Source organism: Antechinus flavipes, chromosome 3, assembly GCF_016432865.1.
Source record: "Antechinus flavipes isolate AdamAnt ecotype Samford, QLD, Australia chromosome 3, AdamAnt_v2, whole genome shotgun sequence".
NCBI lineage: Eukaryota > Metazoa > Chordata > Mammalia > Dasyuromorphia > Dasyuridae > Antechinus > Antechinus flavipes.
In genome coordinates, this window is record NC_067400.1 from 630,854,645 (window position 1) to 630,878,229 (window position 23,585).

General features: G+C 39.0%; 3 protein-coding genes across 6 annotated transcripts in view; 2 read left to right on the forward strand and 1 right to left on the reverse strand.

Annotated features, from left to right (window-relative positions):
* The window catches only part of LOC127556769 (zinc finger protein 665-like), a 572,139-nt gene that overhangs the window by 339,549 nt on the left and 209,005 nt on the right, over nt 1-23,585 (forward strand). The window lies entirely within an intron of this gene.
* The window catches only part of LOC127556748 (zinc finger protein ZFP2-like), a 605,234-nt gene that overhangs the window by 249,751 nt on the left and 331,898 nt on the right, over nt 1-23,585 (forward strand). The gene's annotated exons all lie outside the window — the stretch shown is intronic.
* Nucleotides 12,373-21,725, reverse strand: LOC127557671 (zinc finger protein 665-like). The gene is made up of 5 exons (XM_051990981.1): nt 21,682-21,725; nt 21,288-21,427; nt 19,645-19,700; nt 17,816-17,942; nt 12,373-15,522 (listed from the first exon to the last, which is right to left on the reverse strand). The coding sequence occupies exons 1-5, from the start codon at nt 21,723-21,725 to the stop codon at nt 13,220-13,222; spliced, it is 2,670 nt and encodes an 889-aa protein (XP_051846941.1). The 3' UTR covers nt 12,373-13,219.

The window sequence follows — 23,585 nt, forward strand, 5'->3', positions numbered from 1 at the left end:
GCTGAGGCCTTCTCCTAGACCTGGAGCCCCTGACACGGGACTGGGCAATTTGAGAACATTTCTTTGAGACTATAACTAATATTACTATTGTGCTATAAGAAAGCAAGGAGAGATGGACATAAAAAATAGTAATAATAATGTGTTATTACACATAAAAAAACCCCTGGAGGAACACAAACTGATGCAAAGCAAAGTAAGCTGAAACATGAGAATATTGCAGAACAATTTTGTATGATGATCAGTTAGGATTGAGCTTTTCTCAGCAATACAGTGATTCAAGACAAGTCTAATTCACTCCATTGAAAATAGAATCCACACCCAGAGTAAAAACTGATTGAGTCTGAATGCAGATAAAAAACAGCATTTTAATTTAATTTTTTATGTTTTCTCGATTTTCTTCTGTTTCTTGCTCAATAAGACTAATATGGAAATAAGCTGTACATGATTGCACATCTATAACCTATATCAAATGCTTCCTGACATAAGGAAGTGAAAGGGAGCAAATATAGAACTCAAAACTTTATTTTAAAAAATGAATGTTAGCTCTGACTTTGGGGAAGATATCGGAATGGGGGGATGGGGAAGTCCCCCAGCCAGTGGAAAAGGAGAATGAAGACACCAGGCTCAGGCCAAGGAGATGACTAAGAAGAGAAAAAATAACGGACTTCGCCATGAAGGGCCGCGGCCATGTGCAGCCCATCTGCTGCACCAACTGTGCCTGCTGCATTCCCAAGGATAAAGCCATCAAGAAATTCGTGATCTGCAACATAATGGAAGGAGCAGCCAACAGGGACATCTCCGAGGTCAGCGTTTTCCACTCCTTTGTGCTGCCCAAACTGTTCGTGAAACTAGATTATTGAGTGAGCTGCATGATCCATGGCAAGATAGTGAGGAATGGGTCCCGGATCGAACACTCCCACCCGCTTCACACTTGCTGGTGCTGTCCCCAGACCTCCTCCAAAGCCCATGTAAAGAGCTATCTGCCCATCAATATTTGTGAACGAATCAGAAGAAAATAAAATGGCTGGCCTACCGTAAATAAACAAACAAACAAATAAAAAAAGAATGTTAAAATTGGCTTTTAAAAATTTAATTTTAATTTTTTTACATTTTTAATTATATTAATTTATTTTTATAATTTATATATATTTATGTATATATTATTATTACATATTATATTCTTATATTGTATTAATTACATATTTTATATAATACATAATTATGTTCATTATTATATTTTACATATAACATCATATTATATATTTATAAATAATAATTAAATTAATTTTATTTATTTTATTATATTAAAAAAAGCTTTTTATCATCAAAACATATGCATGGATAATTTTTCAACATTGACCCTTCAATACCTTGTGTTCCAAATTTCCCCCTTCTTCCTTCCAGCCCCTCCCCTACATGGTCAGTAATCCAATATATATTAAATATGTTAAAACATATTGTAAATCCTATATATGCACACAAATCTATACAATTATCTTGCTGCACAAGACAATTCGGATCAAAAAGAAAACAAAATTAGAAAGAAAATAATAATAGCAAAGAAATCAGAACAACTTTTCAGCAAAATAATATACTATGGAATTTATATCAGGAATTCAGGGCTGGTTCAATATAAGGAAAACTATTGCCACAATTGACCATATCATTATCAAAACTAACAGAAATCATATGATAATCTCAATAGATGGAGAAAAAACTTGACAAAGTACATCACCCATTCCTATTAAACACTACAGAGCATAGGAATAAATGGACTTTTCCTTAAAGTGATAAGCAGCATCTATCTAAAACCATCATCATGCATTGTTTGTAATAGGGAGAAACTAGACACATTCCCTTTAAGGGCAGGGGTGAAACAAGGATGCCCATTATCACCATTGTTATTCAATATTATATTATAAATTTTAGCTTTAGCAATAAGACAAGAAGAAAGAAATTAAAGACATTAGAGTAAGCAAAGAGGAGATAAAATTATCACTTTTTAAAGATAAGATCTACACAGACAATTCTGGACAATCATCCAAAAATCTGCTTGAAACAATTAATAGCTTAAGCAAAGTTGTACACTATAAACTAAACCCCGAGAAATCATCAGAATTTCTAGATAATTACTAGCAAAGCCCAGAAGTAAGAAAGAGAAAGAGAAAATGTCTTGAGACAAAATTTTTGAATGTCTACCTGCTAAGACAAAGCTAGGAACTATATGAATACAATCACAAAAGCACTTTTCACATGGATAAAACCAGATCTTAAAAAATGGAAAAATATCATTTGAGGGTAGGCTGAGCTAATGTAAATTATTTTACTTGTTTGGTGACATACCAATCAAATTCCCCCAACATTAATTTATAAATCTAGAAAAAATAATAATCAAATATATCTGGAGAACAAAAGGTGAAGAAGATCAAGGAAATTAATGAAAATATATAAAAGACAACGACCTAGTAGTACCAGATCTAAAACACTACTATAAAACAGGTATCATCAAAATTATATGGTTTTGATGTACTGGATTGTGAATGCTGACTCAGTATTTACTATTGCCAGTCTCTCCTAATTCCCAGGCTCTCAGAGAAATCTCTGGTCACTGTCTTTTGCAGTCTTTAAACCAATTTTACCAAGCTTATCTCTTTCTGAATTCTTCAGAGATCTCTGGCCACTGTTTCATAAGAACAATAATTGGAACATGATAAAGCACAGGAAAGCAGGTGTATGCAAGCAGGATCTTTATTCATGTGTCTACATCCTACTCTGTGACCTGTACACTCTTAGTTCCTATATTCCCAACAGATAGAGTGTGAAAAGGAAAAACTTCCTCCTCTTTAGATGGGGTCTATGAGGTCACTTGCACAGCCAATTAGAGAAGGAGATGCCTCCCTTTCCCAGCAGTTTTTGTCAAAAAGTGAATTCTTATCCCAAAAGATGGGGTCTTTCATGTGAAGTCCGGTCTAGCTCCCTGGAAGCCTCAGAATCAGTCAGAGTCAGGATAAGCAAAAGTCCTTGCTCTTTAGGGGGAGAAGTGAAGGAGATCAACAAAACTGACAGGAGTTTTGCCAAGGATCCTGCCTTGATTCTAGAGTTCAGAATGTCCACAAATCTCCACACTTCTCTCCTCCTCTTCCTGAGGCCAAGTGAAATTCCTTTGCCTCTCTCACTCCACCCCTAATTCTTCCCTACAATTCTATTAACCTCAAGCATTGAGCTAGCATTAACTGTGAGAAGAGAAATTCCAAACATGTTAATAGAGTTATTGTCCAATAGCTAATTAGCCACAAGTGCTCAGTTGTCTGATTCAAGTGCACCTATTCAGAGTTTCAGCCCTTTACACTTTTAGTTTGTCAAATACTGAACTGTCATAGTCATTGGCTATTTTGTTCTGTGAACCAAACTTATTCCACTAATCAACTAGTCTATTTCTTAGCCAGTACCAAATAGTTTTGATGACCCCTGCTTTATAATATAGTTTTAGATCTGGTACATCTAGGCCACCTTCCATTTGCTTTTCTCTTCACTAATTCCTTTTAAATTCTTGATCGTTTATTCTTCCAGATGAATTTTCTTCTTATTTTTTCTAGTTCTATGAAATAGTTTCTTGAGAGTCTGATTGGCATAGCACTAAATAAATAGATTAGTTTAGGGAATATTGTCATCTTTATTATATTTGCTTGACTTATCCACGAGCACTTGATATTTTTCCAATTGCTTAGATCTGACTTTATTTGTAGTTTTGCTTATATATTTCCTTACTTTCCCTTGGCAGATAAATTCCCAAATATTTTATATTATCAAATTATTTTAAATGAATTTCTCTTTGTATCTCTTCTGTTGGATTTTGTTAGAGATGTATAAGAATGCTGATGATTTATGTGGATTTATTTTGTATCCTGCAATTTTGCTAAAGTTGTGGATTATTTCTCAACAGCTTTTAATTGATTCTCTAGAGTTTTTTAAGTATACCATCATATCATCTGCAAAGAGTGATAATTTGGTTTCCACCACCTATCAATGGTGATAGTGGGCAACCTTGTTTCACCCCTGATCTTATTGGGAATCATTCTAGTTTTATCCCTATTACATATGATGCTTGCTGATGGTGTTAAATTGATGTGACTATTTTAAGGAAGAGTCCATTTATTCCTTTACTCTCTAGTGTTTTTAATAGGAATAGGTTATCATATGGTTTTTGTTAATTTGGTTATTGATATAGTCAATTATGCCAGTAGTATTCCTAACATTGAAATAGCCCTGCATTTCTGGTATAAATCCTACTTGGTTGTGGTATATTATCCTGGGGATGAGTATCTGTAATCTTGTTGCTAATATTTTATTTAAGATTTTTGCATCAATATTCATTAGGGAGATTGGTGTATAATTTGGGGGATGGAAATAACTCTAAAAGGAGTGTGCACAAATACAAATACGCACAAACCAGCACCCTTGCCTGCACAAATGTGTAAACACACTACACACACACACACACACACACACACACACACACACACACATCCCGTTATGTACTTCTGCTTGGCTTCCTGCTAAAGCTTAATGCTCAGTTGAGAAATTTAGAGCTTTTTAGAGCTTTCAGAGACACTCAGGGATTCTAAGGCAGGGATGGCTTTCTAACCCTGGAAATAGTCAACCAAAAGGCCAGTTGGGCTGCCCAGTGCTGGGGGAAGGGCCACTCTGTGTAACCATCCTGGAGGGGCAGCTGGGGCCCGGTTTTGAAGAGCTGTCACTCTGCTTGAGAAAATTTACATTGAAATGGACTGCACAGTGGTTATTTGGCTAAAGGAAATTTAGTATTTTATGACATGGATCACTAAGAGTAGCAAGATTATTTGAAAACCATGATTAATGCTCCATGGGTTATATTTTCTTCTAAACCAGTTTCCTAAAGGAAAAGGGTGAAGGATTACCAATTGGGAGTCACCAAGTAGTTTAAAAAAAAACTGAGAAATGAATATTTAAACAGATTAAACCACTGCAGAAAGCAGGTGTCTGAAATTTGTTTCCTTGAGTCTCATTAATGGGCATACTGTTATTTGAATTAGTCTTAAATTAGGGAATAGGGAACTCTACTCCAGTCCCCCAATTATTGCACCAATCCCATAATATTGCACGGAACACTAAAGTTTTAGTAAGTACTGGACGTATAAGTGAGGGCTTTGGATTACCATGAGCTTACTCTACCTATCTTCCTTGGACCTTGACATACCGAATTTCTTCAGGTACCCAAGACCTTTCTTCCTCAGTATTGTTATAATTGTACAAGTGGTCCTTTGTCCCAGAATATAGGAAGAGTGTGTGGGTAAAGGATATAGGACTCTCTTTTGGATGAGAACACACAGTTAAAGGGGGAAGGAGGCCCCCATTTCAGAGAGGAGGTGAGTTCCTTGCCCAGAGTTACAGAGTATGAAGCATCAGAGCCAGGATGGGGCCTCAAGTATTGCCTGATCAAGTGCCCTGTTCATTCAAGCAACAGCTCTCCTCAAAATGTCAATTTGACTTAAATGTCCTTATGTTTTAGCCAACTGACTTTACTATGAGACCAGGGACCCAAGGAAAGATAATCATAAAAACACCCAGGATTTCCATAGTGATTTCATGTTTGCAAAGTGTTTCATTATTATTGTCCAATGTAATCCTCATCTCTGCCCTGGGAAGCAGATGCCCTAGTTCTCCTCATTCTACAGATGGGGAAACTCAGGCAGGATCACATTACATGATAGGCCAGGAAGGGCCAGAGAAGGAATTGGAACTCAGGCCTTGTGCTTCCAAACACAATATTTAATCCATGACGCTGCTGAGTAGTGAAAAAAAAGATTACCGAAATTCATGTCCGGTTAGAAAAACATTTATACAGGGATACTTTGTACCAGAAATCAGAAAATGAACACCAAGTAATTGGACAATGGCTGAAGAAATCATAGTCTGTGAACTTCTGTAGAGAGCCAGGAGGTAAGACTCCATTTCAGGTTTTGAGTCTTACAGTAACTTGGCTCACCAAAACTCCCTTATTGAAATAACAGAAATTGCTTGTCAATATAATCAATTAATTATCTAGGGACTGAAGCAAAATGGAAACACTACTCTTTGGATTAAAAGCTAACCTTTGAATTTAGAACAGGAAAGAATGTCCACAAGGAGACTAAAGGAAAAGGCCACCTGAGATAATGGCATAATAAACTTCACTCTGATGCGGATCTCAACTATCTACATCTCTGTCTAAGTAACCAAGATCTGGGGCTTGAGGGGCTTAATCATTTACATCATAGCAGAATTTTGTTAGGCTCTAGGAATTTTAAAGGAGTGTACATTGTATCAAACCTATGAGCATCTGAGGTATATATATTTGTGTCTCTGATCAATAAACTTCCAAGAGTCCATAATCAGGACTTTTCCTCCTGGTCCTATATGTCACATCCTTCATCTCACTATAGGAGCAAAAATCCAATAGTGGCACCTGAACTAGGGACAGAACATGGAAGAGCTTCCATGGAAGGGTGCCCACTTAGACAGGCGTGTACAATTCAGGTAAATTGGGAATTAAATAACCAAATTTTTTTACAAAATTTACAGTTTTACAAAAACTGAGGATAAAGTGGGAAACAAGGCGATCACCAACAGCACTTTATCACTGGAAATAATTTTGTATTAGAAATAGTTTATCACTAGTCTGACACAGAGGAGAGATATCAAATATATAAGATAGCAGATATCATATAAGTATATAATAAGATAAAATTGATAAGATTGGTTATTATCTAGCTTATATCAATACAGTACATATTAAATTTGGAATAAGGCAAAATCAATCAGATAGCAGGGCCTGAGAATAGTATCTGAAAGTATTAATTAATTAATTAAAAGGAAAAGGGCTGGGAGATCTTCCAATTTTTGTATTCTCTATTTTGGTGTATTTCTCTAATCCTGACACAGTTCCCTTAAATCCTTAAAGTAAATTCTTTTATTAGTACCTTGGAGAAAGAAAGGAGGGCAGAGACTGTGGAGTTAAATGCTGGAAGAGGGGGAAGAATTAGCACCTTTTTCCCTCCCCCAGGCTTCCTATTCGAATCTCTCTCATAGATACAGAACTGAAGAAAAGTCAAATTCTTATACCTAGGGAACTAGTTCAGGAAACACTTTAAAAGAGCTACAAGAAAGAGAAAGGGCTATTCCTTTTGAAATATAAATAATCTTTCTAGCTCCTGATCAAAACAATCCAATTTAAATTAAAAGACCTTTGTTAGGATTCTTACAAGGTGCTAAGTCACTGGAATTGATAGAGACAATAATTATCTAATTTAGCATGGTACTAAACAGTTCTCTAGTTCAGTAATGTACTTAGTACTTACCAGAGTTCCACAAGATTCACATCTTTAAGAGAGCATATATAAGCTAGGAACCTCAACCGGGATGCACTTTGGGAGATTCACAAGCCAGGATTCAGTCCAGGAGATTCACAAGTCAGAGAGTGTGATGACGACGTTTAGCACCCAGATTATATTAAAATCAGCCGGAGTCAGAATAAGGGAAAATCCTTGAGCTTTATTCTTTGTGGAGGTGAAGGAGAATGGTGATATGAAATGAGAGCAGTCTCGACACGACTCTGGCCAGCAGTGCCTCTGCCTCTCTCACTTCACCTAGCAAATCGTCTCTGTCACTTCCTATACAACACATCAAAACTTGCCCGGAGTGGGCGGGGCCATTCTTTCTCCAAGCATATATTAATAGAGTATTGTCCAATTGCTATTTAGCCTCATGTGCTTGGGACCTCAGTGCATCAACTCGAGCTTCAGCTCCTTACAAGAGAGCACAAGCCCACACTCAGAGGCAGAGACAGATTCATTCCATCTTCCACCTTTGTGCTGGCTGGAGGCTGAAGCTGGCTGAAGCTGGCCAAAGCGACAGGAGCTCTTGGAACCAAGGAGAGAGATAGGCTTCTAAGAAAACTAATCGGGCCCAAGAAGGCGAAAAAATTAAAAGGAAACAATAAAGGATTTGGACTTTAACTCCTGGGTGCATTTGAGGTGATTACTTTGAACTGAAACAAAGGCTGCCTCCAGAAGTCCTCCTGAGAAACCTGCTTCCAGAGAAAATTGTATTTTAGAGAAAAACATTAGAGATTTTAGCCAGTTTTTTGTCAGTAAAGGGAGGTAATTTAATACTCCATTGAAACAACCTGCCTTTAAAAAATGCTAATGCTAATTTAAGGGGGCATTAGCTGTGGGAAAATCAAAATACTTTACTTCTACCTTTCAAGGTACTACTTAAAAATCAGAAAAACTTAACATGAAATATATTTTCTCCTCACTAGAAACTCATTTGAGTCCACTTCCTTCTGATATGCTAAGTCTTATTTTAGGATGCAGTTTACAAGCATTGCCAAGTTAGTTATTTTTAATTTTTAAGAAAATATGCATTCTTTGCTATAACATTTCTCATCATGGTAATTTTTCTTAAATACATAGGGGGAGAAAAATAGCACAGTATTACTAATACCTTACCAAAAAAAAAGGGAAACGCACAAAAATAAAAATTTTAAAATACATATATAAAAAATAAAAAATGTGAGTGGTGAAGGGTTTTGGGAGCACAAGAAAGGAGGTATTTTAGATATAATCTATCATTAATTTTAGGCCAATTCTAAAATTTAGGCCAACTTAAAACTGGAGGGGATAATTTAGTTACTCTAAATGATTATCAGGAATTAGTGAGGGATATTAATTGAATAAAACTATATTTGAAATTACACATGAATTGAGAAAATTATTTCAAATTTTGCAAAGATATCCTAATCCAAATTCTAAAAGAAATCTTACCAAGAAATCTGGGATCCATTGCAAGCAGTGGGAGGAGCAATAAATTCTTGTTACTTGGACAGCATGGTTGTATTTGGCTAACCAGTTTAAAAAGGGCTTTTTTGTTTGCTCTCAGATGGTGGTGATATTGATTCAAGAAGCTTTGATGATTGGCAAGTTCTACTGAATAGGTACTAAGATCCAATTGATAATATTTTTTAGCTACTAATTTTATAATTCGTGATTAGGCATCAATGGATATTTCTATAACAGACTAACAAAAGTTAGGCTCTTTCTATATGTATTCCACCTATCTGGATGTAGCATGTGCCTTAAATCCCCTGGAAAAATGGGTTTGAGAGGCGAGGCTTAAAAAAAGCCCTAAACTTAAAATGATCCAGCAACACCAAAACAACTTTTTTGGTTATCTAAAAAGACGCTTGTGTCTTTTTCTGTAAAAACACTCCTTAGTATAAAAATAGCAATGAAAACTTCATTCAAGATCTCTGTTTCCCTACCCTTGTCTTTGAACACTATTATTAAATGTTTTTAATACTTCACTTGAAAATTCACAGTAGGAGTTATATGCAGTTATTACACACTGTATACCACTCAAGATCTTCTTAATATTTTGCAGACAGCAAATTTTCTGTTTTTTGAAACAGTCCAAGTCCTGATTATTGTGTTAAAAGAAGATTTTTTAACAGTAATTTTTTTTGTATATGAGTGTGTAAAAGAATGGTTGATGCTTGTGCAAGTGACAACAATGATGTAGTTTTTTATTATTATTTTTCAAGTTTAAAGCATTATACAAAATTGGGACAATTCTCTTCCATGTCATTTTTGTTTATGTCTGTTTGTTTCTGCGCAGAATGTCCATGTCCTGTGTGTTTGTAAGCTAGATTTTGGAGTCATAGGCAATCAGCAAGAAAAAATCTCTGTGCTGTAGTTTATATACTGAAAACTTTCCTAAAAAGGGGCCTAATCTTTTTTCCTGTGAATTTAAAACCTCTGGCCAAAGATTAAAAAAAAATGCACAGAAAAAGGAATTAGAAAATAAAATTAAAATATTATCTTACAGATTCCTGAAAGTTTCATATGGAATTTGGAAATTAGTCAAAAATAACAATTAGGGAAATAGCCGTTTTTACTAACTTTTCTTTGAATGTTATCTTGTCTGGAGTTATCTTCAGCTCCAGGTGGAAGTAAAACTTTCAAGGAATTACTGATGGGATTGTTTTCATCTTTATTATTATTTCCTAACTTCTCTCATATGTTAAAGTATTGTAGAAAAAGCCTTAATAGAGGTAGATTCAAAAACCTTGCAAAAAGTTCCTGCCCAACCAAGCTTGGAGGAATGCAGATGGGGTGGGAGTCAAATGCCACCATTCTCAGAATTCTGTTTCCAGCAACCCTAGCTTCATCAGCAAGTGCTTGAGAAGAATCTGGGTGCCGCTAGTGGCATTCAGTATGGCAGCGTGGTGGAGTGTGTAAGACACTCAACATCTTTTCTTTTTTTGTAAATTCACTAATTTTTGTTTCAACTACAGAAATGGACTAGCTCTGTAATCAATGGCAAATTAAGCTACATCTGACCAGTTTTCTGATTTATAAAGACAATTAATGTTGATAGTTCCTTAACAAAAAACAAATGACATATGAATGTTCAATTGCTTCATATTTTGATAATTCCATGGCTTTTTAGATGTGACCAATATGCAATGCTAATGTTGAGAGAGATATATTTTGGGATGTGTAACATTAAGCAAATTCAACTGGGCCTCACTAGGCCTAGGAAGATAGTATAAGGAATCTCTTTCTCTTTCCTTTTTCCTTCCCTGACATGAAGAAGGGATGAGGGAGAGAAAGAAAATATAATTTATTTGAGATATGATAAAAGTGGTTTATAAGAACTTTAATCAAAGTCCATTATAAGAATATATAAACTGTAATCTATTTGCATTAAATTTAGGAAAATTTCATAGCTAACTTTAAAACTGTCAAAAACATCTGCCTGCTTTTGAATTATCTAAAATCAGACTTCACAGGGTCCAGACACAAAAAAATTATATCTTAACTTTCCTGGCTCAACAAGGAAAAATAATTTGTGTAAAACTGGAAAACATTCAAAATGGATATTCACTTTGTCCAGAATATTTTATTGATGTTAAGGAAATTTAGTGAATTAAAGTTATATAAACTTCAAGAATGTTTTAGTTAAACAAAAATATACATATGCACATATGTGTGTGTATACTGGTGTGTATCTACATATACATACATACATTGCCTTGCCTTTTCTCTAAAAAAAAAAAAAAAAAAAAAGGAAAATTATTTAAGGCAATGAAAATCATCTCATGAGAGCTTCTCAGCTCAACAGTTTGGAGACAGAAAGATGTGGCAACTATTAAGAAGGTGAACACTCTATTTAGCCTTCTTCATGCCATTTCAAATTATAAATTAAGGAATTAGATGTTTTTCACTGCGCTAGAAAATTAATAGAAAAATTATAACAAAAATTATTTGGTTATTGTCAGGAAAAATTAAAAAGAAATTTTGTTAACTAAATAATTTGGAACTATTGTCATCATGTTAACCTGAATCTGATAATTACTGCACGCAGCATAGCCCACCAAAACTCGATGAAGTGTGGGAGCTGGGCAACAAACAGCTCAGCTCCTTCCCTGGAACCACTGCACAACCTTTTAATTCTAAACTTGTCAGTTTTCTTAAACTTTCAGGATATATAAGGGCATCAGCCCTGAAAAAAGAGCTTGTTTAAGAGATATAGTAAAATATATAATAAGGAAATTACATACAAAAATTCTGTAAGTTCATTTAATGAACAATCCTTTACACCAGGATGAGTTTAACGTATGAAACAAGTTAAACAATCTTTTATGTGTTTAAGTTTTGGTAAACTTTTGGTGAACTTTGGTAAGAGAGAAAATTTATCTAGCCTTAAGTTGCAGTTAGTAGAATTTGATATGGGAGATGAAACCTCTTGGAACAGCAACTGAAATATTATTTCTGAGTTTTGAATTTGATTGCCTAAGCATTAAGACAGAAACCTACCACTTAAGAGAAATTTAATAAGCTACTCAGAGAAATGTGACCCTGAATAAATAGTCTGAATGTGTTGGGAACTTTTACTCAAAATGAGATCTTTCCAACTCAGTTTCCCAATTCTGTTTCTTTATTTCATACCTGATCATTCCTGAGTCTGATAAAGTAATACTATTAGAAATGGATATCAATCTAAACTAAGGAAGTTTTGTCATGTGTGTGCTCTCAGGCTGAAGCATGAAGAATCAGTTGTGATGGTACTATCATACCTCCATATTTTCGTATTATGACAATTCCTGATAAGAGTAAATAGTCAACAGAAATTCAAGTATATGTTTTCAATATGAAAATATATAGTCAATATATCCTAAATAATTTGATGCATGAGTATTTGGCCTAGTCCATTTGTTATAGATACATGTAAACGTTTGGTGAAATAAATTCTTTATAGGTTTCCAAAATAATGTAAGAACAATTAGCAGGATTGGCCATAAGAATGAACTGTTATTTTATTGTTAATTTGAAACTAAAACTGAAACATCTTTAAGATAGGTATATATTGTATGACCTGTGATATAAATATATTTCATTACTTGAAGATTGCTGCTCAATATACATTGGTCTTTGTACATTTTATAGAAGTCCTTGTGGACTTGTCTTTTTCTCTCGGATCATTCGATCCTGTATTTGTTAGAATTGTTTTGTATTCTCGATTTTAGTCAGCTACAGTTGTATTGGCCAGCTTCAAGGAATTAAATCAACCTTTGGACACTTCAGCTGAGACCCCAGCCCAACCCAGCTGCCCCCAGGGCTTGCTCTTGAATACTGTGATGTTCAGCAGGACTATTTCTCTGAGAGCCTTTCCTCATTGAATACATTTATAAGGTTTTCTCCAGTGTGGATTGTCTCATATACAGCCAGATGGGAAGTCTTTGTGAAATCATTTCACATTTATTATCATCATAATACTTCTCCTTAGTGAGCATTCTCTGATGTTTAGCAATCTTGGATTTGTAGCTGAATGCCTTTGCACATTAATTTGATTTATAAGTTGTCTTTCCAGTGTGGATTCTGTGATGTGCAGTTGGAAAGGACCTATGTGTGAAATCCTTTCCTCACTGATTACATTCAAAGTGTGTCCCTCCAGTGTGGGTTCTTTGATGTTCAACAAGATTTCACTTCTGTGCAAGTCTTTCCACACTGAATACTTTCAAAAGATTTCTTTCGAATGTGAGTTCTCTGGAGTCTAGCAAGACAGGCACAGAATGTAAGAGGCTTTCCACATTGATTACATTCAAAAGGTTTCTCTCCCCCATTGATTTTCTTGTCTGCTAAGATCTCCCTTGCATGAAAGCCTTTCCACATTGATTACACTTATAAGGCTTTTCTCTTGTGTGGATTCTTTGATGTTCTGCAAGATTGTAATTGTATCTGAATGCCGTTCCACATTGATTACACTTATAAGGCTTTTCTCCTGTGTGGATTCTCTGATGTACAGCAAGATTTGCACTCTTTATGAAAGCCTTACCACATTGATTACATTTATGAGGCTTTTCTCCTGTGTGGATTCTCTGATGTTCTGTAAGCCTGTAATTATATATGAAAGCCTTTCCACATTGATTACATTTAAAAGGCTTCTCTCCAGTGTGGATTTTCTGATGTCTGCTAAGATCTCCCTTGCATGTGAAACCCTTTCCACACTGATTACATTGATAAGGTTTTTCTGCAGTGTGGATTTCCTGGTGCAAAGCAAGACTGTCTCTCTTTACAAAAGCCTTTCCACATTGAATACATTTATAAGGCTTTTCTTGTGTGTGGATTCTGTGATGTTTTGCAAGCATGTAATTTCTTCTGAAAGTCTTTCCACATTGATTACATTCAAAAAGTTTCTCTCCCATGTGAATTTTTTGATGTTTGCTAAGATCTCCCTTGCAAGTGAAAGGCTTTCCACATTGATTACACGTGTAAGGCTTTTCTCCTGTGTGGATTCTCTGATGTTCTGCAAGATTGTAATTATATCTGAATGCCTTTCCACATTGATTACATTTATAAGGCTTTTCTCCAGTGTGGATTCTCTGATGTACAGCAAGATTTGTACTCTTTATGAAAGCCTTTCCACATTCATTACATTTATAAGGCTTTTCTCCTGTGTGGATTCTCTGATGTTCTGTAAGCCTGTAATTATATATGAAAGTCTTTCCACATTGATTACATTTAAAAGGTTTCTCTCCAGTGTGGATTTTCTGATGTCTGCTAAGGTCTCCCTTGCATGTGAAAAACTTTCCACATTGATTACATTGATAAGGTTTTTCTCCAGTGTGGATTTCCTGATGTAAAGCAAGACTGTCTCTCTTTATGAAAGCCTCTCCACATTGATTACATTTATAAGGTTTTTCTCCAGGGTGGATTCGCTGATGTAAAGCAAGACTGGCTCTTGTTATAAAAGCCTTTCCACATTGATTACATTTAAAAAGTTTCTCTCCAGTATGGATTCTTTGGTGTAAAGCAAGATTGGCACTGTGTGTAAAAGCCTTTCCACATTGATTACATTTATAAGGCTTTTCTCCTGTATGGAGTCTCTGATGTAAAGCAAGACCAGCTCTAGCTATGAAAGCTTTTCCACATTGATTACATTTATAAGGTTTCTCTCCAGTGTGAATTCTCTGATGTTCTATAAGCACATAATTGAATCTGAAAGACTTTCCACATTGATTACACTTAAAAGATTTCTCTCCAGTGTGGAGTCTCTGATGTTTGCTAAGATCTCCCTTGCATGTGAAAGCCTTTCCACATTGATTACATTTATAAGGTTTCTCTCCAGTGTGCATTCTCTGATGCTTACTAAGAGTGGAACTAGATGCAAAAGTCTTTCCACAGTAATTACTTTCTAAAGAATTCTCACCAGTGTGGAATTCCTCAGGAACAGCTAGAAAGAATTGCTGTGTGAAGATCTTCCCACCTTCATTATATTTATAAAACTCTCCAGGATGAATCTTCTGAGATCTATCAAGGTCTGAGTTCCAACTATTGGCCTTCCCACAATCACCAAATGAAGGTTTTTTCATTCCAGGGTCAACTCTAGATTGGAAAGGAAGAGATGAATGATGGGATGAGATTGCTTGACATTCATTATACTCATCAGGTTGCTTTCTTCTCTGAATTGCCAGCTGACTAAGGAGCTTAGAGGTCTGACTCAAGGCCTTTCCACCTTGACTACCCACACAAAACATTTCCCCATTATCATTTTTCTGATGTCTGGCAAGTTCTGAACTCTTCCTGAAGGCCATTTCCCATTGAATATTTGGATTCATTAGTATTTCAGGAGTTTTCTCCTGAGAATGAAAAAGCTCTACCTTGTCAGGAAAACATTTCTGATATTCACTGTCCAGAAGACAGTTATTCCCTGAATTCATTTTCTTATAGTGATTTAGGAAAGAAGACTGCCTGAATCTCTTTCTACTTTTCTTCAATTCACAGTCAGACTTCGAGTTATCTACTTTGATGTTAGAGGCATGGATTTCCTTCAAAGTCAAGGCACAGGGACAATATTTCATGAATCTTTGCAGATCGCATTCTTCCACAAAAAGTCTCAGCTTTCTAGTCCTCTCATTCCATTCCAAGTTGGACTCCACATCTGAAGAAAATGAAAAAGGCACAAAAAGGGATACACAGATAATTAAAAGCAAAAGCAATGACAACTTAAGACTTCTAGGTAGATCAAGCCCTTCTCATTACTAACATCAATAACATAAAACATCACAGATATTCTTAATAGACTTTTTCTGTATTAAGGAGAAGAAAGTTATAGGATGTGAAAGTGACCTAGGAGATGGACACTGCAGAGTACTGGTCCTTCAACAGAAGGGGCAGCCATAGGGCAAGATAACAGCCAGAATAAATATCAACAAATTAAAATGATTCTCCAAGGGAGAATAGTTTGTTTCTAACTTGGAGGCAACAGGGTTTGCAACATGTCAGATGAAAAGGACTGAGCAGCTTTCAGAGATTTGTCGTACAGTAACCCATTCAGAAATCTGGGACAGAACACTTGGAAATATCCAAACTGGTCTGATGGAAATGATGGGGAAATTCACATGTTATGAAACGAAAACTCAGAACTCTACAGGGCCTGCAAGTAAGTTGCCTCAATCACTTAAAAAGTCAGCATTTAACTCCCCCAAAAGGTAAGTGCAAACAAAACTTCAGAGAGATTCAAAATTCTGGGCTGAGTAAGAGGCCACTTGAAATTCAGGTTGATGCTGACTACTTTAACAATGCCTGAAAGCTATTTATGGGCCAAACACTTAATAGAGTGAAGCTTAACTACTCAGTGCTGATGGAGCCACATTGATCAGTGATACCAACAGGATCCTGAAGAAATGGGCTGACCACCTCTGTAGTACTCTCAGGAGATCATGGGTTATTACCACCTCACACCTACCATATCACCTCAGATGATAGGAAAAAATAATGAAGAATGTTGGAAAGGATAAGGGGAAAGTGGAATGTTAATATGCTGCAGATGGAGTTATGAACAGAACATTCTGAAAAGCAATTTGGCATTAGACCCAAAGGGATATAAAACTCTGCATATTCTGTGATTCAGCAGTAACCCCATTGAGTCTAAATACCAAAGAAATCATATATGAGGGAAAAGGACCCACAAGAGCAAAAATATATGTAGAACCTCTTTTTGTGTGGTAAAGAATAGGAAAATAAATAGAGGCCCATCAATTGAGGAATGGCTAAAGAAACAGAAATAGTATCATGAAAACAACTCCTCTCAAAATAGATTTGGCAAGTCTGAAAATGAAAAAAGAAATTGAAAAACATCATTGGTGAAATGGAAAAGAGAATAACTCCCTAAAAAGTAAAATGGTTGCAATGGAAAAAAAAAATCCAATGAACAAAACAAGTCATTTAACAGATCAATTCAGCAAATTCAAAAAAGAGATAAAAAAGCTAAGTGAAAGAAGAAATTCACTAAAAAGTAGAACTGAACAAATGAAAGTGAATGACTCAATGAGACATCAAGAATCAGTCAAACGAAAATCATGCTTTTCCTGACAATGAACACTGATTATGTGAATCATCTATGGCTTCAGCTGTTGAAATGGATGTAAATGATTCAATTTTAAAAAGGTACAAGGCAAAGAAACTGGAAATTGAGTGGATTCCCATCAATTGGAGAATGGCTGAATAAATTGTGGTATATGAATATTATGGAATATTATTTTTCGGTAAGAAATGACCAGCAGGATGATTTCAAAAAGGCCTGGAGAGACTTGCATGAACTGATACTGAGTGAAATGAGCAGGACCAGGAGACCATTATATACTTCAACAACAATACTATATGATGATCAATTCTGATGGACCTGGCCATCTCCAGCAATAACATGAACCAAATCAATTCCAATAGAGCAGTAAAGAATTGAACTAGCTACACTCAGTGAAAGAACTCTGGGAGATGACTATGAACCAGTACATAGAATTCCCAATCCCTATATTTTTATCCGCCTACATTTATGATTTCCTTCACAGGCTAATAGTACACCATTTCAGTCTGATTCTTTTTGTACAGCAAAATAACTGTTTAGACATGTATACTTATATTGTATTTATACTTTAATATATTTAACATGTATTGGTCAACCTGCCATCGGGGGACAGGGGAGGGGAAAAATTGGAACAAAAGGTTTGGCAATTGGCAATGCTGTAAAATTACCCGTGCACATAACTTGTAAATAAAAAGCTATTAAAAAAAAAAAAAAGGTATAAGACAAGAACAAAATAGATGGAGAGTTGGAGCACCCACAGGGCCTAGCACCTAAGCCTGAGATGCACCAGAGCATATATCCATTCTGTCCTGCTTCTGCTTTTTGGAATGACAACTAAAACCAAAAAAGGACAGGAAATGGTCCTTACCCAGGGACAGCAGATTCTGGACATTCTCCAGCATGACCTCCTTGTACAGCTCTTTCTGAGAAGGCTCCAAGAGGTCCCACTCCTCCTCAGTGAAGTCCACTATCACATCCTTGAAGGTCACCAACTCCTAAACCATAAAAAGGCACAAAATTTTGAGCTGAGATTCCAGAATCTATCTAATCCAACATTCATCAGTCCAGAGGAGAAAACTGAACCAGAATTGGGATTTGTCTTAAAAAAAAAAAAATCACATAACTTTTATGACTGACACAGTCAATACTTTACAACAGGCATAAAGGGCCCAATGGGATACTGAGAAAAGCCTTTTCTGTTTGAAATAAGAATCATGTTGGAATACTAAAAGCTTGTAAAAATTTCTTATAATGCTCGTACTAATGAAAGGAGGGAAAATGTTGTTGACATATCAATGAGGTACTAGAATGTGTATAAGAAAGAGCAGGGGATGGAAAATTCCTCCCTATCAGAAAAAAAAAAGAAATTGGTAAATTTCCTGAAAGTCTGAAATATACTTATCTAGACAAAAGCAAGAGAAGTACCTCAGAGATATATTACTCCTAATATTTCCACGATGGAGTATGAGACTACTTAAAGTAGCATTTTCTCCTCTTACACTGAAAGGCTGAGATGACACTGGGCAGGATGGGTCATGGTCAAAAACTTCAGATGTCTTTATTTTATGATTGCCTTCACGTGTTTGTGGAATGGATTCAGTTATTTCAATACAGAATTATTGTACAAAAAAACTAACTCTGTGGGAAAAGGAGAATTTCCTTCTGACTTAAAATGTTATATTTTATCAGTTGGAGGTGGAGATGGAGCAAATGCCTAAGAATGAGATTCATAGATTTTTTCTGAAAAAGAAGGTTTCAACATCATGTAAGAACTCTAGAATATTGGGGATCAGGAATCAAGAGGAGTGACAAGGTAGATGATAGCTATCATGCAAGAGAGTGCCCACATCTGCAAATCCTTGGACATGCTGGAAGGCACTATCTATTTTCAAACCTATTAAAATAGGAAATGTGCTTGAGAAATGCACTTGGCAGGTGATGCCTTTTCATTCTAAACTGGAACTGGAACTTTTTAAGTTCCAGCAGAAGCCAGGATTGGCTTTCTCAGAAGTTCTCTTTGTTGGGAGCAAGTCTCTTCCTTGAAAATGAAAATCACTTTTTTTTCTCATTTTGATTTTCTTGAAAACATCTGACTCATCTACTTCTTGTGTATATTTCACTTTTAGGTTCCTTTCTGTCTAGTATTATATTTGTGAGCAATTGAATTAAACCTCATTTGAGTTGAGACTTAACTGAGTAACTTCCATGTCGGGTCGAACTAGAGAATTTTCCTAAACCACTTCATTACACTGAGTCAAGCCTCTGAAGATTTTAAAGATTGGCCTAGAAACATGGCAGTTACCTGCTAAAGGCCAAAGAACTTCCTACAAAAAAAGAATTTATAATGGCCTTAGTTCATTTCCTAACAGAAAGCTGTTAGTATTTCTCTTACTTTCAAAGCTAAATCGATCTAATTGCATGAATAAATAAGTAAATATTTTAAAATAAATATTATAGTATTGTAATTCATTTTTCAATATCTAGATTCAAGATCTAAGAACAGCACTAGAACAGGTTTATGGAATGATTTTGAAATGACCATTTAGTAGAAAAGAATCATTAGAATCATAATTCTATAAATTCCTTAAAGTTGTCAGCAATCAAATCCAATTCATTCAGGGTCCATCTATTTGAGCAAACTTTACCTGGGGCTTCTCTTCTCTGCAAAAGACCTGAGGAGAATAAGCACCACTTTGCCTTGACGTAGTTGTCTCCTAGAAATGCAGGGCTGTGCTTGCACTCCCCAGGTAGGTCTGAGCCCAAAGGTCAGAGAGGTCAGGAGGCCGACTTATACTCTCCCTGACTCCCCCTCATAGAACCAGAAGTGGTCTTGGGGCCCTCTTCATGCCAGACTCCTGCTTCCCTCAGATCTCAGCCCACCCAGAGGCCCTCCTGACTGGGGAGGTTTCTCAATGGCACCCAACCCTCACCATCCTCCCTGGTGCTGCTGTAGGGCCATCTTTAGGTCACCCCCTCCCGATCTGCTTCCTCCTTGAACTCTGGGAAACACAATCACACCATGTGCACTTATGTCCCCCAACATATACCATTGAGGCTTTTAGCCAGCAAATGGAGCTTTTCTGAATATTTAAGCCAGCATAAGTAAATCCACTTGATTCTACACTGGCTGTGCACAGTGTCAATACATTGATTTTGTTCCTTCTACCAATCCCTTTAAGAATACTCATGCACTCACTTCCAGGACCTATTCCGCCTATTATTATTCTGGCTAATAAAGGACTTGGCAAATGTTCAGTTGCTCCATATTTAAAAAGCTACAATTGTCCTTGGCCTGGTCTATGGATTTATGGGAAAAAACCTCTGCAACTGACCTTTCTGACTCTAAATGCACAGAACCACATCTTTTGTTCTTTTCTGAAAAGGTCCCTTTTTTTTTCCCCTTTGCCCTAATTGGATCTCATCCTAACCTGAATTTGGTTGTGAGCCTGGCTACAAGACAAAACCTAGTCAAGTCGAAGGAGATTAGTGTGGCTAAGGAGGAGAGACTGTGTCTGTGCCTCTGTTGAAGTAGGACACACACACGTCCCTCATCCACCCATGGAAAACGTCCCGCTCCCGAGTGGACAAATAAAGCCCAGTTTAGTCTCTGCTGGACCTTTTGCTCCCTTACTCTGGGTGTCCCCAGTAAAGACCCAAACCATTCTCACAATGGGATCAAAGGAGACCCTATTTCTAAGGCTCGCAGCTCATGGCAGACACCACAGAACCAGCCCCAAAGCCAGGCCAGGCTTCTCCCACCTTCTTCCCCTCCTCCTCCTGGACCCAGGGACACTGGGCCCTGGCTGAGCCTTGACCAGGACCCTCCATCCCATAACTCCGGCATCCAGGGATTTCTCTCACTCTCCCCTCCCCTGGCCCCCCCAGCTTCCTTCCCATCTCAGCTTCTGGAAAAAAAGAGACTTTCCTGGTCCCCAAAGTGGTGGAGCCTTTCCTCTGAAAGTTCCTCCTGTCTACACTGTAGAGCTTGTGTGGACACACCTGATGAAATGGTTGTACCAAACTGGACTGTCAGCTCAGGGATGGCAGGAATCATTATTTTTTAACCTTCCTTTGCCTCCCCAGTAGGTTGGCAAAGTGCTTGGCACCCAGCACCCGTTCTCAATGCTCACTGACGGGTCCTGAGACCTGGCAAAGGAGGGACTCAGAGAGCCCTGGGAGCCGCCGTGTGGCCTGAGGGGGCAGGAATGGGCAGTGCCAAGAGGAAGATTCCTGCCCTGCTGCCGGCCCTGCCAGGGCCCCCTCCCTCTGACAGGAGGAAGCTTCCTGGGCTCCCTCTGGGCTAATGCTGATGCTCATCTCTAGGGAAGGTCGGCACTCACCTGGCACAAGGGTCTCTGGCTGCCAAGCGCCATCTGTCTGGTTCCGGGCTTGGGCGCTCTGCCGGCCGGGCGGGGGAGGGAGAGGGACCTCAGAGAGGGAGGCCGGGGTCTGAGGCTCCTCTGCCCGGGCTGGTGCTGACCTGCCCACAATGAGAGAGAGAGAGCTCTGAGGGCAGGGAGGTGGGGGGCGGCTGCTCCCCAGGAGGAGGCCCAGAGATGTCAGAGAGAAGGAGGCAGATAAATCAGGGCTCAAAGAAGGAGACAGAGCTCTCACCTGTGGGGGCAGGGAGACCCTCCCAGGACCCCCCACGGGACATTAAGGTTTCCTACACTCTGGGGAGAGGAACGTGCAGAGAGCGTGAGCCCAACGGGGTCAAGGTCACAGCGCCTTCACCGGAATCCCCGGCAGTCTCGTATGACCTTGGCCAAGACTTTCATCCCTGCCTGCCTCAGTTTCCCCAAGTGTAACAGGGGCCCCCTCCTCCCAAAGGCTCCAGAACTGCTGGGAGAGGTCCCAAGACCACCAGGAGGGATGAGGGTCAAAGGGCAGAGCTGGATGGGAGGCCCAGACCCTGAACAACCCCTCCCCCTTCCAGTCCTGCCTGGGAACCTCCTCCACCAGTCAAGGCAAAGGGGAGGACTGGGCACAGGTCACACTGAGAGCTGCCTGTAGAGGGCGCTCCTGCATTAAGGACCTGTATTTAGTGGTTTGCAGAAGGGATCTCATTGGGAGGGAGAGGGGGAGGGGCACCTCTCACCCCCTTTTTACACTAGGGGAAACTGAGGTAACCGCGGATCAAGTTTCAGGATCCTCGCCCCCTCCACGTGTGCAAAGGGCCAAGGCCGGCCGGGCTCAGTGGGTGAGGGGTCAGTTGGGCTCCCCAAGAGACACTCAGCAGCCCCCCAAGCTGCAGCGAAGCAACAGCACCGGCCCCTCCCCCGTCTCCTCCTGCACAAGTGAAGTCACTCAGGGCTAAGGCGCCCAGGTGCAGCCACACCCACGCGCACGCGCGCACTCCAGCTACACGCCCCCCACTCACAGCTACTGCACTTTTGCACGTCTCCAAAGGCTCCCTTCTCTCGCACGCGCACCCCCACACTCGGAGCCTACACACGCAGCTTTGGAAACTGCCCCAAGACCCGCCCGGAACCGGTGCAGAAGAGGAGGAGCTTAAGGAGGAAAAGGGAAGTCCCAGGCGCGCCTGCGCAAAAACTCCCTCTTGCTCCCCCCCCCCCGGTCTCCCAGAACAGAAAGAAAAGAAATAAACCCGGGGCCCAGAAGGCAGCGCCTGCGCCCCAGGGCGTGTTCCCAGGCCTTTGGGGACGAGCGGGGGATGATGGAACGTGGGGCTCCGTACAGGAAAGAGACCCGGATGTGATCGGAAATTCCCGATGGGAAAGTGCACGTGGACGTTCTGTGTTCGATCATTTGCATAATTACAAATGAGGGCTCGGCCCCCCCTTCTCCCGGGCGGGGCCACGGGACCTGCGCCCTTTCCCCATCCCCCCTTCGGTGAGGGGCACAGGGAGAGACCCCGCCCATGCTCAGCCCTCTCAGGCCCCGCCGCGGGTTTGATGCCGTTTCTGTTCCTTTGGACATTTCCCCCGGGGCAGCCGCTCATCCCTCCGTCCGTGGGGGGGAGTGAGCCTCCCTCCAAGCTGCCCCCCTGAAACGCGGGTCTCTGGCCCCCCTTGAAGCGCCTCCTTCAGCCCCGTGGAGAAGGGGGTAAAACCCCCACGTGTGTTTTTACTTTTCCCGTCCGCGCCGGCGCTTTTAGAGCAAAGTCCTTTCCTCAGCGCGGAAGATCCGGGGCTAAGAGGCTGTATCGGCCCCTCCCGCTTGGGGGAGCCAGGAGCTCCTGGGGGGGGGGGGGGAGGTTTCTGGCTAACTGCCCAGCTGAGGTTTTCTCCTGTCCATCCTTGTTGGGGGCAGGAGGCAATTTAGACATTTACACAAATGAAGAAAGAAGAAACAAAGATAAAACTTTTCAGCTAGGATCACATCATTTCCATATACAAAAATACCTGCACTTCCTCCACCCCACCCTCCTCTCCCACATCTGGACTGATGCTTTTTATCAAGCAGGACAGGCTTCCTAGAGGTAAGAAACCCTCTGTCCCACTGCATCATACACTATCTGGAAATATTATTTTTTTTATTAATTAAGGCCTTTTATTTTCAAATTATGTGTATGGATAATTTTCAGCATTCACCCTTACAAAGGCTTTCATAAGAAATCACATGCTTGTAGAACATCAGAGAATCCACACGGAAGAAAAGCCTTATAAATGGAATCA

Coding starts and splice junctions, on each gene's coding strand:
- LOC127557671 (XM_051990981.1), bottom strand. CDS start 21,725: ATGAAAGTCTTGGCCAAGGTCATACGAGACTGCCGGGGATTCCG. Junction 17,943..19,644: donor TAGGAGACAACTACGTCAAG/GCAAAGTGGTGC, acceptor TTTATGGTTTAG/GAGTTGGTGACCTTCAAGGA. Junction 15,523..17,815: donor CCAGAATCTGCTGTCCCTGG/GTAAGGACCATT, acceptor CATTTTCTTCAG/ATGTGGAGTCCAACTTGGAA.